Raw genomic sequence first — 20,885 nt, 5'->3', positions numbered from 1 at the left:
TGTTTATGTGAACAAAAATGTCCAAATTTTCTTTTCCAGGCATTATTCTCACGTCATGAGCAGATATAGTTCCTGCCAATGAAACTATCATGATCGATCCATAAGCTTTCATTAGTGGACTTGTAATTTATCAATGAGTTAGAATGCTCAAATCCAGCTGAAATTATTACAGCCATCACCACAGTGGCGGGCAAGTTCTAGAATGAACTGTACCAACTATTCCCAATTTCACAATCCTAGTATTAAAAAAAAAAGAGTCAATTTTAGGACCTTGATTTTCTCCAAGTTCATACTTTTTAAAAAAGCAGCACACTCATTTTATCTTTTTACATCCATAATATTAATGAATTTCAGTTCTTTCTCATATGAGGAACTTTGAATAATCCAACTAGGACCTACTGGGAGCTTTTATTAGAAGATTCAGATGTCCTAGCTACAAAGACACTTTGAATTTAAGTATTTCCTTTTTTTTTTTTTTTTGTATCAGTGCTTGGTTAGAATACATATTTCCAAAATTTTAGAGTAAGTATGAATCTTCACTTTCCCCACCAACGCTAAATCTGCTTCTCTTCCAATGTTCTTTATTCACCTACCTGAGACAGAAACCTGAGAGTTACCCTGATCTACTTTGCCCCCACTGACCTATCAAGTCATCAAATAAACATCCCTTTTACCTTTCAAAATATTTTCAAATATACTCACTCTCCATTCCAGATACCACCAACCTGGGTGAGGTGACCATCTTCTCTTACTTGAGCTCTGTATTGCTGAAATAGGTGCCTAGCTGGTCACTACATTTTTATTCTTGCCTTTCACCAATCTATATTCAAAATTTGACTAAATCATAACTTCAGAGATATTACAATGACATTCCTTTAAAAATCTTGCAATGTTTTTTCATTGTCATTGGGATAAAATTTAAATTCCTTAACATGACTTAGAAGCCTTCATAATCGATCAGACTTCCATCTCCCTTTCCAGTATTATCTCTCACTCCCCTTCTCCTTGAACCATCCTTTGTTCTAATATGTCATGGCTCTCTATCTCACCACCCCAGCCCTTTACCTGGAACAAGATTCTATAGACTCATTTATTTTTTTTATTTACTCAACAACTATGATGGAGGAAAGACTTGCTATTTGCATCCATTATTATATTATACTATTATGGAAGGCCTACTCCATGCTAGGTACTAGGAAAGAAATCAATAATGAAGCCAGGTATGGTTTCTGTTCTCCTAGAGCTTAAGGTCTAGCATGGAAAATAGTCATTAAGCATATAATGAGATGAGAGTTATGACATGGAAAGTATAAGGTGATGTGGGATTAAATGTCAGGGTAACCATACTAATTTAGAAGTCAGTGGAGGTTCCCTGAGGAAGTACCATTGAAGCTAAAATCTGAAGGATAAGTAGGTGTTAGTTGTGGTAACAGAAGAGTGGGGAGGAAGGAGGAAGTGGGAGACTGGTGGAAAAAATGTCCCAGCAACACAATTATTTGGAAAATATATGAGTAATAAGAAAAGAAATAGCCTTTCCTTGTTATAGGATAAGATATTGGGAACAGATACCTTGTTGAATATATTTTGTTAGTGGCCCATGTTACCAAGGACAAAAATTCACAAGGTTCTCATTACCCTTTGTTAATAACTAAAGTTAGGTAACTCCTCTTTTCATAGGTATTGTTGCGATTAAAGGAATTCTGAGGCATCCTGGTTGAGAGACAAAGTCTAGATATCAGAAAACTAGTGTTATTTTCATTTTGCTTATGACCTTGACCAAATGACTTATATCTATACCTCTGTTTTGTCATTTGTAAAAGGGAAACGATAATATTATCCAACCCAATTTAACTTGCAGGGTAGGATCACATAAGATAATGCTGCCAAAAGTATAAAGTACTTTGTGCTTAATACTACTTTTTTACAGGCATTTCAAGCATATTAAATAGTTTCTTGACATTTCTCTATATTAGTAGCAACTGAAATCCATTTTTCTTATGATTTCTAGTTGTAGCAATAGGGGCTGCATTTCCAACTCCACAATAAGTAAAAAGCCCTCTTCATTACCCCTGAAGAGGGACAGAACTGGATCCTGTCTTTTTTTTTTTTTTCAAAGGACCCACTTGCTCAAAGTAAAAATATTTTGAAGTAGAAAAACTGAAAAATCCAGTTATTTTGCAATCATCAAAAACCAGAATAAGTTTCAGCTGTAATCAAGTTCTTCAATTCTTTATTTTTTACAACAAAACTTATCTGATCAGTCCTTTCTTACTTATCTATTTAAACTTACTATCTAATTTCCCAGGGGTGAATTTACTGACAAACAGTAATATAAATGCAAAGAAAGTTAGACTGAAATATAATCTCTACCTACTTAATAACTAAATCTTAGGTATTAAAAAAAAAACTTCAGATGTCATGTTAGTCTCTTAATTAATAAGGCAGACCCATGAAATAATACACTGTTAGTTTATGAGTTTATTTTGCCAAAAATTTACTCATCCTTGAGTAGTTATAGTTAAGCATTTAAGTGTCAAATATCTCCATCACAAATATTAAATTTTTCTGTATGTTTCTATAGCCACAATTAGGAATAATATCAAAAGTTCATTCTAAAATATTTTACAGGAGTGCCTGAGTGGCTCAGTCCATTAAGCATCTGCCTTCAGCTCAGGTCATGATCCTGGGATCCTGGGATCAAGCCAGGTATCAGCATCAGGCTCCCTGCTCAGTGGGGAACCTGCTGCTCCCTCACCCTCTGCCCCTACTCTTGCTCTCTTTCTCTCTGTCAAGTAAATAAATAAAATCTTTTAAAAAAATTTACAAATATTGAGAACTGTACAAATACACTTCTCAGAGACAAAGAGTGGGTTTTTAGTTTTGAATGGCACATCTCTTTTTGTTTATAGTCCTTTTTTTTTTCCTTTGGTAAGCAATTGGATTTCAAATATAGGAACTCTATTAAAGATGTCTAATTTCAAAGTCCTGTTCGGATCTTTAAAAAAAATTCGAGGGCAGCCCTGATGGCTCAGCGGTTTAGCACTGCCTTTGGCCTGGGGTGTGATCCTGGAGACCTGGGATCGAGTCCCACATCAGGCTTCCTGCATGGAGCCTGCTTCTCCCTCTGCCTGTGTCTCTGCCTCTCTCTCTCTCTCTCTCTCTCTCTCTCTCTGTCTGTCATGAATAAATAAATAAAATCTTTTTTAAAAATTTGATTACAAGTTTCAGGAACCTTAAAGAAAGTTTGATAACTTTATTATCTTATTTCTGTACGGTTGTGGAGAAGATTATAAAAGCCATTTAAAAAGAGAAAATAGTTCATGGCTAACTGATTTCATTTCAGATGGAAAAAAAGCTCTTAAAGTGCATATTTAGGAATCTCATTTAGTTGATGACCAGTTTAATTCTAATCTCTGTTAGTATATGTTTGAAGGGAATAGAGTTCATGGAATTATGCAGTCAGATCAGTGAGCACTTGCTCCTGCATTTGGTGTAGGGCAAAGGCCTTTGCAAGCGGAATCAAGAATGTAGGCTTCAAGTCTCAACTCTGCCACCCACTCTTCATGTCACCTAAGCCTCTTAAGAAAGTCACTTCACCTCTGAACATCAGTTTCTTATTTGTAAAATGGAGATAACAATGCCTTTCTGGTAAGCTTGTTACTAAGAATGAGTGAGATGTGAAGGCTTGGTAAACTAGAAACTACAGAAGTAAATCACAAAATTTATCACGAGCTCAAAGATTCCCATAAGAAATTCTACAAAGAATAGTTTAATATGTATTTTGTGTTCTTGTTCTTGTTTCCTTTTCATATGTATATGTGCTAAATCCTTCATTAGGTTATAAGCTCCTTAAAACCACAGAGAGCAAACCATATCCTCTTCCCACGTGGCTCTCTGGATTACACATAACTAATGGACACTCACAGGCTTTGTTGATAGATATTCTTATTCCTCAGTTCCACTATCAAGCAAAGAGTCACTACTGTCAGAAAGCCTACTTTCACCCAATTCTATGTCTAAACCCGTGTGCTGTAATCCACGTCTATTTCCACACATTCTCTCCCCTAAACTCATGGAGAATTGGCAGATCCGTATTGACTTAACAAAAGCCTTTCTCGCTGTTAGCAAACTCTTCTCAGCTGCAAGATAGAATCCTCAGTTCTTGATTTAAATCTACCCCTCTTCCAATCCAAAGCTATAGAATTGACTACTTTAGACCCAGGGAGAAAAGAAGGAGAACCTCATGGCTCACTAAAGATTTCTAGAGCCAATGAGTTCCAGAGGAATGCCCAATCCTGCCTGGGCAATGGAGAAGAATAAATTACAGTGATGTGAAATGGCTAGAGGAAACGTGGACAGAGAAGAAAAGCAGGATTCGGGTAAAGGCACCAGCAAAAGCAGAGTGTTCCGAGGGTACCGATATTCCCTTAGATGAATGATGAGATGCTCTGGTATACTCCAGTGCTTAAGTAAAAGTCTTTATTTGATAGGTAAGTTAGCATTAGCTCCTAATAAGACACTTTTAAAAGCTGAAGGGATGGTGAGGTTGGGATGGCTAGTTCTCAGTCTCCCTCCTTGGATCCTATAATGTGCCTATCTGATCTGGCCTCGGCTCAAAGTAGCTCTATATTCTTTTCATGAGGTTTTTAATAAGCGGGCCCAGTTCAACGCACCTCTTGCGTCTAAGAGAAGAGTAGTTTCAGCCAAAGCCACCTCGCTCGGTCTTTACCGGTATGATGTTTCTTTCATTCAACAGCCCTTGCAGGGCTCACACAGTCCTCGGGCTGGAGGTGGACACGTGTGTCCAGAGCCAGCTCGGCGCGCCCTGCGCTTCAGCACCACCGCCTCTGGACAGCGCCTCGCCGGCCCGCGGGCTGGCGCAGGCGAGGCCTCCCGGTCTCTCATCCACCTCCAGCGCTCCCCCCCCCCCCTTCTTGTTTCCTTCAATGACAGAAAAAAGAGCACCCCAACTTCCAACCTCTACTCTCTGCCTGCTTCTGGAGTGACCTGGGGTCGGTCCTCAGGGTCTGCCCGCGCTCGCCCCCGCGCCGCTGGGTCCTACCGGAGCAGCAGAGAAGCCGCGTCCACCGGCGGCCCGAGACCTCCGACAAGCATCCGTCGCGCCCCCCGTGCCCCCCGCGCAATCCCGGGCCAGCAGCCGGGAACCACCGCTCGCCCCTTTCTCTCCACGCCCCAAAGCCCCCAGCAAACAAACGCGCGACGATGCTCGCTGCCCCCGCCCCGCTCGCGCACACGCACACGCACACGCACACTCACACACTCGCACTCGCACTCACACTCGCACTCGCACGCCGCAAGCCTTTCCGGTGCCATCGCCGCCCTGGGCAGAGCGCCTCAGCCAACTTGGGCCCGGATCCGTCAACGCCGGCTGGAGAAGGGCCGCCCGCAGCGCCGCCCCGCCCCGCCCCTCCCGCCCGGGCCGCGGGTCCAGCGGCCAAGCCCAGGCTGGCCAGCCCCCGCCCCCTTCACTCGCCATCCACCCCGCGCGACCGACACACGGTGCACGACCCTCAAGAACATCCGCCCTGGGCCGCTCCGAGCCCTTGACCGAACCGCGAATGAAGCCCCTCGAAGCTCGAAGCTCCAGCCCTGCTGGTGGTGTGCTCCGTGCGTGCGTGTGTTTGTGTCTCCAAGGCAAGGCATATACATCATTTAACTCCTTCGTGCTTCCCCCCCCGTCCTAAACAAGCAGCACGCCACCTCCCACCCCGCCTTTCCTTCTACCCCACCCCGACCCTCACCGGCCAAGTGTCCAAACTACGGCACCACCGCGCCCCAGGTCTGGCACCCCAAGCTCCCGCCCGGCCCAGACCCACAGTCCCCCGGCCCGTCCCCTCCCCCACCCGGCGGCCCCCGGTGAGCCGGGTCTGGCCGGAGCCGGGGACGCCCGGGAAGCGCAGCCTGCGCCCCTCCCGGGGCCCGGCCTAGAGGGGCTGACCTCCCACCCGAGGCACCAGCCGGCGCGTCCCTCCAGGCGGGCACGCGCCTTACTGTTCAGGCGCCCTGGAAAACACAGGTGCCGGGAAGGAGAGGCGGAAGCAGCCTCCGGGGGCGGGCGGGAGGACTCACCGAACATCTGAATGTGCCCTTTGGTGATGGGGTTGAAGCTGCCGCAGGCAAGCAGGATAACGTGGGTCTTGGTGGTCTCAGTCATGGTGCGGGCGGGTCCCTCGCGCTGGTTCAGGGGTCGCCTCTTTTTTTGTGTCTCGCTATGTCTGCAGAGGGAGAAAGGAAGGCGAGGCTCCGGCGGTGGATGCTGTGGACTCCAAGGAGCCGCTCCAGACGCAAACCGCGTCACTCCCCGCCTCCCCTTAACGCTTGCAGCTCCGGCGAAAGCCGAGGCTGCTTTTGTATTGCTCGGCTCCGTCCTCCTGTTTTCTCTCTAGCCCTTTTCACGTCCCTCGTCCTGGTCTCCCTCTCCTCCCGCTCCTCGCCCCCACCCGCCTCACTCCATCACGCTCTTCCTTAGTGTTTAGGTGCAGGGCAAGACACAGTATCCCAGCCCAGAGCCATGAATCCTCACAGCATGGTGTGAGCCCTTTCTTTCTCTTACCTCCTTCTGACTTTTCCTCCCACATGCTAACATTCTTCTGGCCACATCTACTTTCTCTAACATTTCCAACTCCAAAAGTGTTTGATCTTACGAATTTTTTTTTTTCTTCCTCAAAATTTTAAGTGAGAAATGGCAATCGTTCATGTCAGGAATGCTAATTTCGTTCTTTTTCCCCTCATCTGGTGATTTTGGACTGTTGAACTGAGTCCAGATCTTCACCTAGCGGTTGCCAAGAAATAGGGGGAATCTGAATCCTTCCCCTGGAATAATGAACCTTTTGTGGGTTGAAGCGATGCCGAGAACAGATATGGGGCAGAGTTACTGAAGCTGTATTAGGAAGCTACTGTGATCTTATGTAAGCTCCCAAAGTTGAGACAAAGATTTGCCCATTCAACAAGTGTTTCTTGAATGCTCACTATGTGTGAGGCCCTGTGTATAAACCCTGCCTATAAAGCAAACTCACCCTCTTGATGGAGTTTACATTCTAATGGAGAGAGATAGGTGATAAGGGAGGAAAATATTAGATGGTAATTGTGCAGTGCACAATAAGGATGCCCTTCACTCTCTAATAGAACTAAAGGTGAATGGGGGAGAGGAGCCACTTTAAATCCAGTAGTCAGGGAAGGCCTCTCCAGGGAAGTGAAATTCAGATTGCAACCTAAATGGCAAGGAACTGCTAGTACACATATTTTGGGACAAGGAAGGGTTGATTGTGCTCATAGTTGTGAAAGAAGGCCAGCGTGACTAGAGTGCATGAAGGGGAAAGCACTAGGAGACAAGATTAGACTGTCCTTCAGGACTGAATGAAGTAGGGCTTGGAGGCTAGGATAGGGACAGGGTGTTTTTCTAAGTGGAATAACTCAAAGAGGACTAACAAAAGGAAACCACTGAAGCTTTAAGTAGGGGAGTGATGAGTAATTTACATTTTTATAAGATTACTCTGGCTGGTAGGCAAAAAGTGAGAGAGTGAGGCAAACGTTCAGGAAATTCTGCTAGTAACCTAGGGTAAGGGGAGTTGTCCTTGGGCTAGGATTTGTAAAGGTGAAGTTGATGAAAAGCAGATGGTCTCAGGATTTGTTTGGTAGATAGAATTCCTGGTCTTTCACATGGGTTGGGTGTGAAGGATGAGGTGAAGAGAGATCTAAGAACTTGTCTAGAAATTTGGCTTACGCAAAGAAGTGGGCTGAAATTGAGAAAATGGGGAAAGAAAGTTTGAGGGATAACCAAGTGTTATATTGTGATATCTATTAATTCTTGTTTTTTAATGGCCTTTTGAAAAGTTGAGGTATAATTGACACATAAGTTGTCTTAGTTTTAGGTGTACATAACAATTCCGAAATTAGAGATCCACAGGTACAAATATTTACCTTTCCTAGGCTTTGAGATTCCTGAATAAATTGCTACCCTATATTAGTGGGTTGTTGTTTCTTATTCAAGATCACGTAAATATTTGCCAAATTTTGCTAATATTTGCAGTAAATATTTACTAAGTTATGCTGAATAGCAAATCAGCCCTAATATGCACAAAATTTCTGGTTCAGATACAAAAGTCCTATGAATTGATGTATATTTATAATGGGGTTTGTATCTTCCCTGGCATGTGATGCAGGTTAGTGGGGGTAGAAAGTGCAAGAGATACTGAAGGGAGGCTGACTTGGGTATGGAACTCTGACACTAGCTGGGCAATTAGCATAATTATAGTTAAGCAATAAATATTTTATGGAGTGTCTGCCATGTGCAAGGCACTTGCTTTAGGGACTGTGAATAAAACAAAGTCCCTACTTTACTAGAGTTTACATGCTAGGGGGGAAAACAGACCATAAAAAAAAATGAATAAGCATAATGACAATAGATACCACAATGAAAAATAAAGCAGGGTAAGAAGAAAAGGAAAGGGAAATAAATCCTCCTTTACACAAGGTGGCTGGGGATGCCATCTTTGTTAAGATGGTATTTGAGCAGGAGACCTGAAGCAAGTGAAGGAATATGTCGTTTGACTATATGTGCAGAATAGTAAGTGAAAAGAGTCTGATGAGCAAGAGTGTTAGGGAATGTTCAAGAAGCACACATACATGTATTGCTGGAGAAATGAAAGAAAGTGAAAAGCAGTTGAAGACAGACTAGAAAAGTAGGACAGACACATAGGGCCTTGTAGGCTCTGGCCAGGGCTTTGGCTTTTTCAGAGAGACATAGGAAGTCACTGGAGGGTTTTGAGTGGAGAAGTGACATGAGTTGACTAACACTCAAAAAGCATTGGTTTGGCAGGAGATATGAATTCTGGAGTCATCAGTATAGTTCTATATTTAAAACCATAGGATTAAATGAGGTCATCTAGGGAGTAACAGATGTATAAAGAAGAAAAGAGTCCCTCAGATTCAGCCGTGGGGCACATCAAATTAATAATAGTGGTTAACATTCATTGAGTACCACTAGAAGCCCAGGCACTATAAGCTGTTTACAGATGTGAATTCATTTAACATTCACAATAACTCTAATTGTGAGTTCATATAATTCTAATAAGTTCATGTAATTTATCCCATTTTAGAGAGGGACAAAGGAGCACGGAAAAATGACAGAACTGGTCCAAGTTCAGAAAACTAGTATGTATGGAGCCAGATTCAAACTCTAATAGTTTTTTATCAAAGGACCTGCTCTTGACCCATATCTCATTGTGTTTCAATGTGCTATGCTATACTAACCACATTTGTAAAAATGAGGGTAACTATACCCACTAAGCCACAGAGATGTGAAGATTACTGATAATAGATGTGGAATACATAGCATATAGTAGGTGGTCAATAAGTGATACCTATTTTATAAATGAGAGAATGGGACTTCTTAGCAGAGGTATGAAGAACAGACTGAGAATTGCCTTACCACATCTTAGGTTTTTTTCTCTTCTTTATCCAGGAGAAATGGAAGAGTGGAGAGCAAAATTCAGTGTTAACTTGCTGGAATGACTGGTCACTCAATTCTACAAGTTAATTTTAGTAAAAAAAAAAAAAAAAGAAAAAAAGAAAAAAGAAAATATCCAATTCAGGATTCCCACACACAAGAGTGGTCAGTAAATATTTACTGATGAATTAAGATCAAAAACCTTTTTTACCAGCCCAGTGCCCAGAGAGTAACAATGACACATGAGTGTGTTATACAATGCAATTAATATTTTCAGTCTTGTAGGTTATGTCTTAAGTAATAGTTTAAATTCTGTTGGTTAGATTAATTGGTTGTGATTCTAATTGTCTCTTGTCATTTTCCTTATGCTTATATGTAATTTCTGTATTCCCAAAGAGGGCTCTGGAATTGGAATATAAAAACATTGGGAGGGGTGTCTTGTGGCTCAGTCAGTAGAGCATGTGACTCTTGATCTCAAGGTCATAAATTCAAGCCCCACGTTGGGGAGAGAGCCTACTTACAATTAAAAAAGAAATTTAAAAAATAATAAAGACATGGAGAACAAGTTCTGGTTCTGCCACCTGTTAATTGTTTGGCTTTGGGCAAGTCATTTATTGCCGATTCTGTTTTGTCACCTGGAGCGACTTTAAAATGTGCCCTGTGTACTTTAAGGGATGCTATATGGATCAAATAGCACCATCTGTGAGTCACTGACTTTTTAAAAAGCATAATGTAAGCTTTTGGTCAAACTCCATAGTTGTTACCTACAAAACTCCTATTGCTTTTAAGTGTTTAGTTGTTTCTATTGATGGCTTTGTCAAAGAAGTTTCTGGAAGTTCTGATATTATAGGGTAATAGCTTTGGAAATGTGCCAGTAGTGTATATATTAACCAACAAAAGCAAATAGCCAAAAAGATACTAATAACAAATTTATTTTCGGGGAGGATTCCAAGGCTGGTTCATGAGATATAGAAATGGGAATGTCAACTCTTGCATAATACATGTACCTTAATATATATAGTGATCTATTCTCGGGAATACTTATTTTAACTGAGGTAATATAATTTGGTCCAATATTTCAACTTTCCAACAGCTGGGTAATTGCTTTAGGCTGAAAAGGTACCAGAGTCATTCTCCCACAGCTTAAATCTTGCAATCTGCTCTAGCCAGTTTAGTTTCCAAATGGCTCAAGACGGACAGTCCAACCCAGAACTTTCCCTGCTGTCAATATTGGTTCTGAAGGGTAGGTAGAAGTGTCTATTGGGTCGGATTTGAAATGTACACATGTGAAGTCTAGCAGAGTGGATACACACGTTCCTTTCTCTCCCTATTCACGTAGTCCAGATTAATCATCCATTTATACCACAGATCAAGGGGAAACTATTCCATGTTTACAAAGCTGGTTACAAGCTAATATTAGGGGTCATCCTTTAAGGAAGAGCAGAAAGGCACACATGTTTATGTGGCTCCTTTAGTCCTTGTCATAAAGTCAGAAAGTGAATATTTAATGTTTTCCTGTAATGTAAAAAATATTCTGAGAGAACCATGACTCCTTGGGATTCTCTACAAGCCTGTACATTTGTATAATTCTCTCTGCCTTTTCCACTTTTCTTTGAGATGAACATCTTCAGGGATACAGCTAAAATGATTAGCATTATTTTCCCCATCATCTCCAGAAGCAAGTATTTGTACAACTGTGAAGTGAAAAATGTCCCTAGGTCAAGATTCCCCTTCCTCTGGCTCTAAATCCCCAAAACCTCACTCAGATTTATAATTTTTCTTATCATTCAAATCAATTTTCACAAATTAAAAATGTTTCTAAAATCTAAAGTCTGGCTATCAATTACAAACAGCAATACTGCTGGCACCACAGGTTTTAATAACTGATAAACATTGTATACCATTAAAAATAAATTTCTTCAGCTAGCTCAGATATTTGCTGATTTATTCATCATGGTTTCTTTCAGATGGGGAGGAGGAGAAAATAAATCATTATTTTCATCTTGAGACTTAAGATCTCACAACTTATGAAGTTTTCCCAAAAGCAACATTAGGAGGTAGAAATTCAGTTCTAGCAGACTTAGAAAGAAAGATAAGAAGGATAAGTATTGGGGTGCCTGGGTGGCTCAGCCAGTTGAGCATCTGACTCCTGATTTTGGCTCAAGTCATGATCTCAGGGTTCTGAGCCCTGTACCTGGCTTTGTGCTGAGCATGAGTCTGCTTGAGATTCTCTCTCTCCATCACCCTCTGCCCCTCTCCATGCTCATGCTCTCTCTCTCTCTCTCAAAAAAAAAAAAAAAAGTTAAAAAAGAAGATATGTATTCACTAAAATGACATCTGAGAATATCTCTGCTTCTCTTCTTTACATCACCCAAATGGAAAACACATTTGGCTCCAGGGAGTGTTAAATAAAGGATAGACCACTTAAAATACAAAATATTTTTTCTCATTGTCAATACCTCACAATTCAGTTAAGTGAGATCGACCTAGAATTTCATTCCCGTGATTCCCCAAACCTATGAAATGCAGAAAATAACAGTGGTACAGCTGAGCTACTCTTAGAACTTGCCAGTACTAACTTAACTGATTTCAGAAGAAATAGAAGCATAGGAAAAATTTGCTCCACTTGGACCTGTTTCAGTCTTCACAACCTGTATTCATTTTGTTGGTGGAGGTGAGGTGGCTCAAGGTGGTAGCTGCCATTTTTAGATTTTATAAGTTGCTTGGATTACTCAGGACTATTTCAGAAATCCATAACATGAACTCTATTCAAACCAGCTTACAACAAAGAGAGAATTTATTGATCTATGTGAAGGAAGTTGTTTTGTAGTCATTTATGAGATGGTCAGCCAGGTAGGGACAGAAGAGGAGACACAGGAGAGACCCAAGAAAACAAAACTTATTATCCTCACAGGTCCTAGAGCCTGGAAGCATGACATGTTTCTCCCAGCCACAGAGAGAAACACCAGGATGATTAGGAGGTGGAAGATAGGAGTGAGGAGAGAGCTTAGGCCATGGGCCTTTATTTCCACAGAAAAGGCAAGGCAGGGCAGAGTAGGTAGTTTAGGGAAGGCTAATTTGAATAATTTTGGAGGGCTTTGTGCTCTAGGTGTGGTCCCTGGTTGCCTGGTATTTTTGGCCCTAGGATAATTAAGGCAGATGATATTGCCCCCTGGAGTTTATGGGTCAGATAGAGGATGTCTGACTCTATTAGTTTGCCTTTCAAAGGTATGCCCTTTGTTGAGCACTTTGCTATCTCTAAGAATTGGCTAGCTCAGGGAAGGCTCTCCCCAGAGAGAGAGAAAAGTTTTTTAAGATACCGAAACATCATAATATCTCATATATATAACAGAAGCCTAAAGAGCAGACCTAGCTTTTGAGAAATCTGTATCCAAGAGTTCAAATAATATCATCATTATGACTCCATTTCTTTCTCTTACCATCTCTCCATTTACTTTCCTTTGTGATTGCTTTTTTTTCAGAAGGGTACTCTTCACATGAAAGCAGCATGGCTGCTGGAAGCCTCAAATGACATTGTCCTTACAGATCATAATCCCATTGAAAAAAGGACGCATCCTTCCAAGGAATGCCAGTAAAGTCTTAAGGAAGACGCTGATTATCTTGTACTGATCTTGTGCCCATTCCTGATCACTCACTGTGATTAGAAAGAGAAGTATTCTAATTGGCCCAACCTGGGTCATTTGTCCATGCTGGGTTCGAAGGGGGAAGGAAAACAGGAAGGAGGCCAATTCCATTCATGCTCGGCTGGGCAGGATTGTTATAGAGCACAGTAGAAAAGCTTGGCAAAATTATGTCGTCAAAGTTGCTATAAGAAGAAAATATATAGTGTAGACCTGTAGTTAAATAATCTGATTGAACCCAAGAGCATGTCTTGTTAATAATCAGAACTCCAGTTTCTTGTAGGGTGTAAGCTGAGACTTACTGACTGGTGGGAAGGTAGAAGCTGGTGGGAAAGGAGCAAAGCATGCCAAGGTAAACATAACCCTAGATGAATCCAGGATGTTTGTGCTGTAGCTTTCAAGGATTGAAGAATGTTGGAAATACTCTTTGGAACATGAAAACTAAATACTCTCCAAGATGTCCTTGCCTGGCAACCAGAAGTTTTAAATTCCTTTTGTTTCTCTCCCTTCCCCTCTCTCTTTCCTCCATGTGATCTGTTGCCTGTGCCATGCATCAGCGTCATCCCTCTCTCTCTGTATACCAGGTTCTCTGAAGGGATCTTGGTTCCTGCTGTTCTGTAAGAGTGATTTGGATTTTCATGGGCCACACCTTGACACAGACTATACATGAGTTCCAATCCCCAACATCCACTGACCCCAGTTTCTCTGCCTTAGTACAAGCTGTAGAGATATAATTCTATTAGCTCAGCTTGAGTCATGTAACAACTATCTTAGTCTACTCATCAGAGGCCAAAAAGTAGATCTGCTTCTGCCCATTTATTCAGTTGGAGTTGTAAGGGGGCCCTGTCCCACTTCTACTACCCCAAACACATCAAAACAAAAGCTGGATGTAAATATAGTCCCTGCTCCATCTTTTTCCACATGGCCTGAAAATTTCAATATGAACATCTCCACTGTGTGAAATAACTAATATGGCACATATGCTTCTGGAGGCCACTATGATAGCATTGATCTGTTATCTTAGAAGATAAATTTGTTAAGGGATTTTTGTTTCCTAATTAAAATTAACAAAGAAAGCCAACTTGGGGCTTGATCCCAGGACCCCGAGATCATAACCTGAGCTGAAGGCAGACACTTAACTGAGCCCCCCAGGCACCCCAAAATTCAAACTCTTAAAAGTTTTTTTTTTTTTTGAGATTTTATTTATTCATTACAGAGAGAGCGGCACAGACACAGGCAGAGGGAGAAGCAGGCTCCACGCAAAGAGCCCGATGCGGGACTCAATCTCAGGACTTGATCCTGGGATTCCAGGATCACTCCCAGTGCCAAAGGCAGATGGTCAACCACTGAGCCACCCAAGTGTCCCAAACTCTTAAAAGTCTTACAAGTCCCCTCATGACCTGGCTAATTGCCTTCCAATCTCATTCCACTCCCTCTGCTCCAGCAACACTGAACTTTCTTTAGTCATCAAATGTAGAATGCTCTCTCCTAGCCAGCAAATACCAACCCAGAATTTACTTAATTTATTTCCTGAGTCTCTGGTGAGCCCCCTAGGCCTGAATTAATGTCTCTCCTCATATGTGCTCTTTTTCTTGTATCATTTCATTATCATAGTGTCCTGTCCTGTAATTGCCTTTTGATTTGCTTATACCCTTCACCAATATTTATTTAGACCTTATGATGTACCAGGCAGTATGCTTGGCACTCTACATGTGTTGTCTCATTTTCTTTTTACTATATCTCAATTAAGTAGGTTCTTTGATTACATCTGGCTTACACAAGAGGAAGCTGGGACTTGAACAACTGAGAAGTTGTTCAAGCCAGACAGCTAATAAGTGACGTAGATAGGCTTTGAACCTGAGCAGTCAACCAGACACTTCTAATACCTCTGTCTCAACAGGAACAGCTTCTGTCTTGTTCAGTGTTCTGTCCCCAGTTATCTATCACAGTGTGGCCCATGGTAAGTGTGGAATCATTTTTGCCTTAATGTGGAATAATTTTTGCTTATGGCTGACTCTCTTTGCATATTTTTTTAATTCTTATTCTGAGCTACGTGTCTTAAAAACCAAGAAGAGGACTGCCCCCAAATAAATCCCAACAGGTATTTGTAAAGGCTACAACTACAAGATCTGTGTACCTTTTCTTCCCCCATTCCCTCAAGCTCTCTTTTAGGTGATCATGGTGTTTACTCTGTAAGGAGTATGAAGTCAGTCTTGAGCAGGTAGGTTATTGTCACATGAAGTAGACATCCATTTCTAAAGCCCTGTGTGTACATCCCTGAACTTTTGGCCCTAGAAAGTCAGAAATGACATTTCTCAGAGTCCTTTGCAATGAGATTTCTGGATACTAATTAAAGTCTGCCAGGGCAATGCCCTTGTATGAGATTTGGAAGGCAGCAGTGAGGTAAAGGCCATCTTGCTATTGCTCTTGCTGCTAAGCAACACTTGATATGAGGTCAACCCACATTCCAGTAGTCCCCAGATTCTAGTTACTGAAGTCATGGGTATTGAGAGGCAAATAGACAGCTGACCTCTGGACTACAGCTGTTGTGGTATGCCCTTAAAATCTAGACCTCAGTGGTGGCCCCTAACTTCAACTTAGTTAGCTCTTCCAGTGAATTTCGTAAGCACTTCATTCCTTGTTTTTAATCCCTTTCTGCTTAAAATACCTACAGTTGTTTGTTTCCTGAATTGAAATCTGCCACACCCCCTTAAATGCCGTATCTAGCTGTACCCACTTTTTGTGTGGGCAAGAGAAAATTATATGTAAATGTGGTTATTTTGGAAATGTAAATATGCAATGAAAAAGAAACTGATTGACAGGACTTAGAATAATGGGTGAACGAATTATAGGTTTTGTGCATGTGTGTTTCATGAGTAGGGGAAGGGAGAATGTGGGAAAGATGAATCAAGCAGAATGATAGATAATGATTGGGAAAAGAGAGATAGATGAGCAGAGGACTCCAGGATTCTGCAAGGGACTAACAGAGCACAGTTGTGATTAAGATGTTATTAAGAGTTTGATCTAATAATTGCTTACGTATATAGAGCCATTTAGCACACACAGTGCTCTTACATATGTTATTCTATGGGATCCTTACAATGAATGGTACTGTGAGCTAAGCGTTCACAGGCCCTGTTTTGGATTTTTCATGAGGAAAGCAAGCAAGGTTCAGGCAGTTTAAGTGACTTCCTCAAGGTTGTAGCCGAGTAAGTATCCAGAACAGAACCTCCAGGCTGCTAGCTACAGCAATTAGTTTTGGTTGAGAATGAGGGAGAATTGAAGATTTCAGACCATCAAAGAGGATAAGTCTGACTGACTTATTACTCATCACGGGAAAAGGTACTGGGGTGAAGTTAGAGACTAAGTTTTGGTTTGTAAGGTAACACTCTTTGGTTGCTCCTGTTGTGACTTAAGGTGAACAGGACACGGAGGGCCCCTGGTGTTTGTAACCGCCTCCCACTCATTTTCCCCTCAGCTCTTTCACTTCCTGTCATGTGGGCCAATCCTCCTTTAGGGTGCAGATAAGCAAGGGGTCTTGTTAGGAGACAGAGAGAGCTATTTCCACCAGGGCAGTAGGAGCTGCTCAGAAGTGGCCTCAGAGAGGGAAGGATGAATAAGCAGCCATGGGGGAACCAAAAGGAGTTGGCTCTATGATTTATTTCTTCCACCTGAAGGACACTATAGTACCTGGTGAAAGGAAGATAGTCCTCCATCCCTGGGTTGACCGGCCCCATGATACAATACAGATGCAGCTGATCTGACCTTGGAATTTGTGGAGAAGACTTTGGGAGACTATAGAGCTTCCCTACTTTTGCCAGGTCTGGTGGCATTTGCACTAATTAGTCCCTGTCTCAGCAAATGCAGGCAATAGTCACCCTAGGCTTATCTGAGCCCTGGCCCTGGGTGGAAGAGAAAATGAAAGCAGGAAGGAAAGAACTCACCTTGCATGCAGCTGTTTCTCAGGGAGGAGGGACTAAAGGGTAACTCAAAGAAGGAGGGGAGAGCCTGGGACTGAGAGCTACTGTGCATGGATATGTGTGTACAGACAGTTTTTAAAATTACTGGTAGATACACTCTAGAAAGCAAAGTGCAAGGACATTATAGAATGTTGGGAATCCATAAAAATACACTCTCAGTCTTTCCTCCCCAGCTTTATTGAAATAGAATTCACAGATAAAATTGTGTATATTTTAAGTAAATGACATGATTTTATTATATATACAGAAACACACACATATAGTAAAATAATTACCACAACCAAGTTAATGAACACATCCAATTCACCCTCAGTTTTAATGCTGACAGATGGCCATGTAGCTATTTGAACTAACCTTAGAAGATGCACCTAGAGGTCCTAAACTCTGGAAGGTCTGACTTTTCACTTTGTAAAGGTGGGGGTGTACATTCTATGACTCACCTTTATGGCTGTGTGTGATTAATGGTGTTCTCTTGAACTGCCCTTGCCTTGCATGTCCATTAGTCTGCACAGGCTACCAATTTTTCTCCTGCCATCCCTCTGGATGGGAGCTCTTCTCACTCTCCACACCTTTTATTTTTAAGTGAAGGGAGGAAAGGACATTTTGAGGTAAGCTTAAAAGTCATGTTTTCTGTATGTGACTCTAAACCTGGGTGTGTGGAGGGGGTTAGAGGTTGGCAGGAATGGTTCTCACAACTTTCCAAATGAGGAAAAAGTCAGGGGTATCAAATGATTTGCTCAAGATCATTCATTCAGCCACTACACATGGCAGAGCCAGAATTTTAACCCGTGTTTTCAGAGTCCAGGGTCCACTCCTGTTTCAAAGCTTCAGACTATCTTTTTGAAGGGAGACTGTAGATGAGGGTACACACCTTCCTGTATCAGCCACAGGACAATGAGGTAGGTAAGGGTCTTTTGGCTCTCAAACATGATAGCTAGGCTGGACAGAGACAGAAAGCTATGCCAGCCCACTCTGTAGCCCAGTGACATTTCCAGCTAAAGGCCAACCACATCAACCTATCCAGAAACGATTGCCAGCCAGAGTCCCAGGACTTGGAATTCCAGTGATACGTGGGGTAGGTAAGACAGCATTCATGGCCTATGACCACCAGCACCTTTGCTCTGCTTCCTCCCACACCAGCCCACCTCTGCTGAGGCTCTCTTCCCCTTCAGCTGTGAGACTTTGAAAGTTTTTTGATTCAGCGAGTCTTTGAACTTTCTCCTAGTTGGTGGATCCCTTAGTCCCAGGGGACATCTTTTAAGGAAGACTTCCTGACAGAAGGAAAGCATGGGCTGGTTTTGGTAAAAAATACTTTAAAATCTTCCTTTAGATCCCCATATGTTGAGGTGGTCTACAAGATGATTTGAGCAAATTCATCACAGTAGAAGAAATGTTATTTGCAAATAGTAAAGGGTTCCTTTCTTCATGTAAATAGCATCAAAAGGGTTCTTTGAAGTAATCAAACTTTGTATAATTAGAAATGATGAGTCTTTTGCTTTCTCAGCCTCCCCAGGAAAATGCAGGAGTCACAACATGGATTAAAATGAAGTATGCTATGGAAAAGGAGGCAGTCTCACAATGCAATGAATAAGAAGCTGCCTTCATGGCTGATTGTGACATGTTCTTACCACTGTGCACTTTAGTAACCTTAGGACAAACACTGAAAGAAAAGAACTTTTCACAGGAAAAAGACCTGGATCAGCTTTAATTTCTCAATCTTGGGCACGGAATTCAGAGGGGGAAGAATGAAGGTTGCTCACACCTTCTCCTAAAAGCTCCACTAAGGAAAAATAGGCAAGTTTGGACAAGATGGATTTTCTTTTCCTTTTCTTTTTTCTTTCTTTCTTTTCTTCCTTCCTTCCTTCCTTCCTTTCAGATGGACTTTTTCTAAGTGTAAAGTAGGGTTTGGTATATTTGTTTGATGTATGTGTGTGGAGAGAGGGAAGTGTCTTGATTGGGGAGCATAAAAACAAAAATTTAATTTTCCAGGGAAATTTTTGTTATAAGAGATGTGAGTACTATTGAAAATAATATAACTAAGGGAAACCAAGACAGAAAAGCATATTATATTTTAGCCAAACTTCATATATGCAAATCCATGTTTACATGTAAACAGGTAATTAGGGAGTGGTTATTTGACTATTGATTGATTTCTTGTTTTAGAGAAGGTGTCACAAATAGGATTTCTCTAAATACCAAGATTCCTTATAATTTAGGAAACTAAATTGAAAAGCCAACATTTGTTACTTTGCGTTTCTTTTAGTTGCTCCCTTGATCAGCCACTCCTCCATTCTGCATACACAAAAAATATATATGCTAAACAGGGTTGCAGAAAAACAATGTTTAAGAAGCTTGGTAGAGGGGATCCCTGGGTGGCTCAGTGGTTTAGCGCCTGCCTTCAGCCCAGGGCGTGATCCTGGAGTCCCCGGATCAAGTCCCACATCTGGCTCTCTGCATGGAGCCTGCTTCTTTCTCCATCTGTGTCTCTGTCTCTCTAATGAATAAATAAATAAAATCTTAAAAAAAAAAAAAAAAGAAGCTTGGTAGATCTATTTATATACAAAGAATGTTCTTTCCTCAAAGCTCCCTCCAAAGGATTCATTCTTGGCCTTTTCCAGCTAGCCCAGTTTTTATAGAGAAGGTGCAGTTTAAAGTGATAGACACACAAGTTACTAAAATTATTCTATAACCTTTTTTATTTCAAACCAACTAAGACTTATCTTCTTTCCATTTAGTCTGAATGACTGTGGTAGTATAGAGATTACAAAGCGATTCAAAAAAATTCCAGTCAAAGAAAAGGGTGGTTGAGATGCTCTTTGCTTACTAGATATGGAGCCTGCCTTTGAAACAGAAAGTAAAAAAGAGCCTTTTCTTTTATGGGTGTGGTAGACACTGTTGGTTGCCAACTCTCTTCCTTTTTTTTAGGCAGCCATTTCCACCTCTCTGTAAAGCCAATGTAGCTATGTGACCTAGTTCTGGCCAATGATACATGAGGGAAAGTTGGCTGGGTGGGAGGATGCAAATAATTTTTATTTCTGATAAAAACAGAGGTGGGATTTCCATACAATTGTATAAAGATGTGATCTTGGAACTGTCGCAACAATTTTGTTATCATAAGATGACCATCCAGGGATAAACACTCAAGGATGTCAGAGTGGAAAGATTAAAACAAAACAAAACAAAACAAAACTTTAATGGCATCATTGAGCCACCTCCCAAACCTGGAACCATCTATCTCCAGATAAATGAGTTAATTACTTAAGATGTTCTTTGTCATATGCTCTGTGACTTGCGGCTATATGTATCCTGACTAATACAACAAACTTGGCAAAGGAAAGGATTCTTCAGCTAGGGCACCATTACCCCATTTGACATCTCTGCATAAATTAGAAAAGATACTTCTTCCTCTAGATGAATTTCAGGTCCCACTTCCTTTGCCAGGTGCCCTGGTCCCATTATCAATAGATCCTTCACCAACTCGCCCCTTATGAGATACATGGGAGGGCTGGTTTTGCATAAAGGGCTCAGGTTGAAGTTGACAATGCAAATAAGGAGAGGGCAATGAAAGCTCCTTTTGCTTTGTCACTTGTTGACTTACTCTGATTTTTAATTGACTGGCTAAAATTCAGGATGTTTTACTGATAATTGCTTTGCATTTTAAACAGCGAATTTGTTTTTAACTCCAAATACAACATTAAACTGTCCATTTATTCAACAGTGCACCCCAAAATATACTTCTGAGGAAAATATTAGTTAAATCAAAATTATTTTTTAAGTTCATACTACCATACTTCT

The 20,885-nt window shown here is 41.5% G+C and overlaps 1 protein-coding gene across 10 annotated transcripts in view; it reads right to left on the bottom strand.

Moving 5' to 3' along the window:
- NMNAT2 (nicotinamide nucleotide adenylyltransferase 2) overlaps nucleotides 1–20,885 on the bottom strand; it is a 193,037-nt gene that overhangs the window by 146,949 nt on the left and 25,203 nt on the right. For 6 of the 10 annotated variants that reach the window (XM_072733219.1, XM_072733220.1, XM_026001158.2 and 3 more), the window contains 2 exons: nucleotides 9,452–9,548; nucleotides 6,091–6,236 (listed from right to left, as the gene is read on the bottom strand). In XM_072733219.1, coding sequence (XP_072589320.1) covers nucleotides 6,091–6,175 — 85 coding nt within the window. In that variant the 5' untranslated portion in view covers nucleotides 6,176–6,236; nucleotides 9,452–9,548. Of the gene's footprint in view, nucleotides 1–6,090; nucleotides 6,237–6,574; nucleotides 6,784–9,451; nucleotides 9,549–20,885 lie in introns of those variants that run through there. The other 4 variants (XM_072733221.1, XM_072733214.1, XM_072733222.1 and 1 more) reach the window with 2 other exon arrangements.

Source organism: Vulpes vulpes, chromosome 13, assembly GCF_048418805.1.
Source record: "Vulpes vulpes isolate BD-2025 chromosome 13, VulVul3, whole genome shotgun sequence".
In the NCBI taxonomy this organism is placed as follows: Eukaryota; Metazoa; Chordata; class Mammalia; order Carnivora; family Canidae; genus Vulpes; species Vulpes vulpes.
The sequence above is the reverse complement of the archived record's forward strand: the minus strand, read 5'-3'. Positions and strand labels throughout refer to the sequence as shown.